We start from the raw sequence: 5,229 nt of genomic DNA, 5'->3' as shown, positions 1-5,229 counted from the left end.
TATAACCGGCACTTTGATCAATTTTAATTATTACAGCATTTTAAAACGTCCCAGTTGTGTTTTTTTAATTTATAAATTTATTATAGCCATGGAATTAGACCCCTCGTTTACGCTTATGCTATGACGTTTCTCAGGCCGGGCAAATCAAGTCCGTTTACACCCACTAAAAAAGCATTTCCCTATTCCCTACCAAGTGCAAAAGACAGAGATAAAATATAGATCGACGTTCAGTGTAACTCAGTCTATCCACGATTATAGATTCTACCGATGTGCATGGCGAGCGGCACAAAGATAAATAATATTGAACCGTATAGAACTTATTTTATATTTTATACGCATTATGGTAATAGTGTTTTATATTATGTATTAGTCACTCTTTATAATTTTGGCCGCCGAGTATAGTATCAAGAAACTCTACCAACAAACGATTGCTTTTGTGCCGATTTGAGCAAAAGCACCTATTACAAAAATGCTTCCTAAAATATTTAGAGCCTTTTGAATATGGTTCCTAGCATAAATGTTGTCTAAATATCTTCTTTTTACAAGTTTAAATGCATTTTTGTTGAAAACAGTTGGCTTTAGAGTTAAGAGATATTAGCGAGGTATATCTTTTTTAAGCAGAAAAGTGGGGGGAAAATATTTTCCAGCCCAAAGTTAAATATACGGTGGCACAAAACCTTTTTGGCAGTTTAAATGCGTCCTAATGGTTGCTTGTGGCGCCCTCTAGAAGATAGAACAAAATCGTCTATAAATTCAAATTTTTCATCCCAAAAAACCCCGGATATGAAATTTCACGAAATTAGCTCGAAGTAATAGTCGAAAGATATTAAACAGAATGTTATTTATTTTTTCAACATCAACCTCACCGAGGAAGCATTTTAGGCAAAAATTTTATATGAAGTACTCCTACTAATTTTAAGTGTTCTACCTTTTTGTAACGTTACTTTTGTTACAACCTGTATAGACACGTAACTTTTAGATTTTACTTTGGATAAATATTATTTCCTACCTGTTTACTATGTAGATATTGTTCATGAGCTCAATTAACTTTAGCATACCTAAATTTTTGGTATCAAAGAACATTCTGATTTTGACAAAAAAATTAGCTTTAAAATATCGAAAAAAAGTGAAAAAATACGATACTAATAGACAAAACCAACCTTGTCCTGTGCCGTGAAGTGGTGGACCTTCTCCCTCACCTCCATCACGTGCTCCACTCCGCCCTGCAGCCCGTAAATCAACACCGACACCTTCACACGCATCTCCCTCTCCGACAGCTCCCTGCACGTCAAGGAGAGCCGTACCGTCGACAGTATCTCCTGTGGCACCTCTAAGGTACCCTGCCACACGATCAGAAAACACTTCTTGAACCACACCCCCTTCGGGTAAAGGTCCACCAGCCACTCGTTCACCTTGTGAGACTCGTGTTCGGCTGCCGACAAGTGCGAGGAGAACACGAACGTGCTCGTGTGGTAGTTGGGGATGCTCCAGAAGTTCTCAATGGTTAGGATGGCGCTGCAGCTGTCCGACGTGTACAAACGGGGAGTGAACAGCAACCGTCCCTCCTCGCAGCCGCCGTGGACCTGGATTTGGTCCGTGTAGCCGGAGTGGTACTTCATGCCGATCGCCATGCGGTCCACGAAGAACTCCTTGTGCTGCCTTATTACGGGCGAGAGCAGAAGATCTGCCAGTTCCCTGGGCGTCATCATCGGGAACCGGATATAACGCATTATCTTCTCCACTAGAAGTCGGTATTCCTCCTCGACTGCAGAACTCGAGGGACACGTCTGTAGGATTTTTATCTTCTGCAGTTCTAGCCAGCGCACCACGCAGTTATAGAGTACCATCTCATTGTGGACGACGATGTCGTTCTGTTGCAGAATGTTGATGAACAGGTCGACATCGAAATTGCTGTAGTCGGGGGTATTGGCCACCGACTCAAAGTTCCACTTGATGTAGTTTTGGCAGGTGTCGTACACTTTGGTGTGGCAGCAGGCGGTGCTGTATTGCAGCCACGAGAAGAGCTGGTTGTGAGACGCGGCGTGCGGGATGTGCTTGCACATGTACGACACGCAGACCCTCGACAGGCCCTGGGAAAACACAAAATCATGAAATAAATCAGGCGACCAGCATCATTTCTCTTCGAAAACATTAAAAGGATAAACTTTTTTCAGAATTTTTTCAAATTTCAAGGTACCCAAACATCATTCGGCACTTTAATAACTATTAAGGAGGTTTATCGGGTACGGAGGTACGTCTAAAAGTCTAACGAGAGTTTCTGTACATTCGCTAGTGACTAAAGTAGTAAGCCTTTAGATTTGGCAACGTTGCACTTGGCTGGCTTTGTTTGGATGCCTAAGCTTGAAATATATATCATACGGTTCCTTAGATATCGGTTTCCTATTTATACAAGTTGCTGTGGAAACTGTTCGTCGATTGTTGCGCATTCTAAGTGGAAAGACCAAAAAAATCTGCATTCTCATAAGACTCTGTACTAAATCGTGAAAAATTATTTTATTAATATCTCGTCTCAGGTATCCAAACTAGTCATAATTTTTTTTGACGGTTTTCTTCATATTAATAAGCTTATATTAATTTTTTTATGAATATTTGTTCGTCAATTCCAAATCAGATAAACCTCCTTAACAAAATGGAAGAAATCATTTTTTTTTAGTAACGCCACTAGGAATTAAATGTAATTATTGAATTTCCCGAATAGTAATTGTTAAGCTTCATGGTTTGGAAATTTTGTTGCTTATAGTTGACGTATTAATAAGCCAATTCAATGAATTTTTCCCAGTTTTTATCTAAAACTTTTTGCCTTAAATCTGCTATATGTTTTACAGGAAATTTAAATTTTCTGGCACACAATAAAAGAAGCAATAAACTAAGAATAATAAAAGTCTTGCCAATTGAATCTGATCAAGAAAGCGATGTTTCTTCTTTAGACAGCAATCCTGATAGCTTGAAGTCTGAAGACGTTTTTAACGGAGAAACTGAAAATGGTAAAGATAATCTGGAAAACGATGGTGTGTACATGTTTTATTTTTTAAATTTGCAATACTGTTTCCTTTTTTTTTAGATAACATCTCTCCTGAGCCAATCGAGCCTCTAAGTGCGGCAGATGAGCGTCGACACGCCAGGTACTGGCAGCGGATGGTGTTGCCTGGTGGAGAACAACGCACTATTGATATGCGTGTTATCGAACCTTACAAAAGAGTGCTCTCTCATGGTGGATACCTCAGAGCAGGAGGCCACACTGCTATTGTGCTGTTTTCCGCTTGCTTCTTACCTGATAGGTCGAGAGTGGATTATGATTATGTGATGGACAACCTGTTCCTGTAAGTCACTACAATAATTTTTTTAAGTATTAAGAATATAAACTCATTTTCCATTTTTTTCCTTCACAAATACAGGGTCCTCAAAAATTCTCGTTTCGGAGAGTTTGTTTTTAGCTTCTAATAAATAAAATTTTTATTGTTATTGTTTAAAGATTTCTGTTTTTTCCAAATTATTAACTTTCAAATTTTATACTCTATTTTATATGTAGAATGAAATACTTTTTCTAGGGAAACAAATAGTGAATATTAGTCACAATAAACTATCAAAATATTCAATAGTATCCAACTATTATTTACGAATTATTTCTGGTCCAAAAGTATTTCAATGAAAATAGTAATGGTTAGCAAACTATCGGCTCCATGCTACGTGCCCCTGAAGTAATAGTCACTGGTTGATAGTCGTGGTCACTGGTTAATGTTAGTAGAGAGATGAGACTAGCGTTAACATTACGAACAATTAGGTTTTCACATAAACGAATAACTATTGTACGTGTACCGTATAAACATACGTATACGTAATAAATTGATAAATTATCTTTNTTATACGTGTTTTGTTTTTGCTTTGGCGCTTTTTAAGACATTATATTTTATAAGTTTAAGTTTAAAATGAGGGTTTGTGAAATAAAAAAACTTGTTATTAGTAATTTAAGTTTAGAGGAAAAAGTCGAATTGAAAAATAACGGACGTCCAACGCCAGTGTTGAATTTAGTTCAGGTGCAGAAAGAGTGCAAAAATAGGCCGGCTTTTATTCGCAAATTTGATAAAAACATTTATGATAAGACCCTGTGGTTGTGTAGTTGTGACGAAACAAATAGATTTCTTTGTTTGAGGCGAAGAAAACTGGAGTTTCTGACATGAAACGTTTACCGGATAAAATTAAGAAACATGAAAATTCTTCTAAACACAAAAATAACTTGGTGAGTTTTTTACTTTTAGGAAGAATAAATCTACATAATTATATCCTAACTTTTTTTTTCACAATTCATTCTAATTATTGCAGTGTTCTGTTAAATTGAGCAGTGATTTGATGTTTATTTTCATGATGAACACTGACGTTGGTGTGGCGCTGTGATTTGGTTTCAATTTTTTATACCGCGCCATCTGCTAACAGCAACTATATTAAACATGTTGTACTGTAAATTATTGAACAGATCGCAGCTTCTGCTAACTTCAGATGCAAAAATTGGCCTGTAATATAGGGAGAACTCTTTTTTCAATCAAAAATATTATTTAATAATTTTTTTAGACAAATTTTCGATCTCGGAAAAATTGGAAATAATCAGCTCTTAGGTAAAGCAGCTATCTAGGTACGGTCGAAATGAAAAAGATATTTCTGAAATTTTTTATATAAAAAAAATATATACATACTTAGTAGGTATATTTTTAAAATTTGATTTTATCGTTCAAAACGTATTTTTTATGTACTATACAAGGAAAAATTAATAAACTAAAATAGTTCAGGAAATACCAGTAATAACCAATAATGTAGGCTAAATACTAATTTATAATTGCCTGTTTTTATTCAGACACGTCTTTTAAGCAGAGGGGACTGCTTACATGTTATTAAATTTGTTTTTGTCTCATTTTGTCTCAGGAAATTATGTGGCTGTTATTCCATTTATCCTTTACAGAAGGTTTGTTTATTTAGCAATTTATTTCAAAATCCTTATCCACGTAAAATTCATTCTACAGAAGATATAGAAGATGAATAACTAACTATATACGTATTACGTACCTACCTATCTATATTCATAAAATTTTTCATTGCCTTACTCGTTTGTTAGCGTTATCCAGGAACTAAATTTTATTAACATGCAAAATATAACCCCAGCAGTATTTCATTTTAGCTTATCCAGCATTATTTGTTTTGAAATTTAACGCCTTTAAA

General features: G+C 35.8%; 2 protein-coding genes across 2 annotated transcripts in view; one reads left to right on the top strand and one right to left on the bottom strand.

Moving 5' to 3' along the window:
* The window catches only part of LOC108903778 (BTB/POZ domain-containing protein 17), a 6,386-nt gene extending 4,234 nt beyond the window's left edge, over nucleotides 1-2,152 (bottom strand). The window contains exons 1-2 of the mRNA XM_023454386.1: nucleotides 2,132-2,152; nucleotides 1,161-2,090 (exon numbers count right to left, since the gene is read on the bottom strand). Coding sequence (XP_023310154.1) covers nucleotides 1,161-2,090; nucleotides 2,132-2,152 — 951 coding nt within the window. The remainder of the gene's footprint in view (nucleotides 1-1,160; nucleotides 2,091-2,131) is intronic.
* Nucleotides 2,153-2,785: 633 nt separating this feature from the next.
* Nucleotides 2,786-3,345, top strand: LOC111691475 (protein prune homolog 2-like). Its single transcript, XM_023454385.1, has 2 exons — nucleotides 2,786-3,029; nucleotides 3,083-3,345. Exons 1-2 carry the CDS (start codon nucleotides 2,786-2,788, stop codon nucleotides 3,343-3,345), a joined length of 507 nt encoding a protein of 168 aa, XP_023310153.1.
* Nucleotides 3,346-5,229: the final 1,884 nt, after the last annotated feature.

Source organism: Anoplophora glabripennis, unplaced genomic scaffold (assembly GCF_000390285.2).
Source record: "Anoplophora glabripennis isolate ALB-LARVAE unplaced genomic scaffold, Agla_2.0 scaffold134, whole genome shotgun sequence".
NCBI classification, from domain to species: domain Eukaryota; kingdom Metazoa; phylum Arthropoda; class Insecta; order Coleoptera; family Cerambycidae; genus Anoplophora; species Anoplophora glabripennis.
Note: the sequence above shows the minus strand (reverse complement) of the source record. Positions and strands in the feature narration are given on the sequence as shown.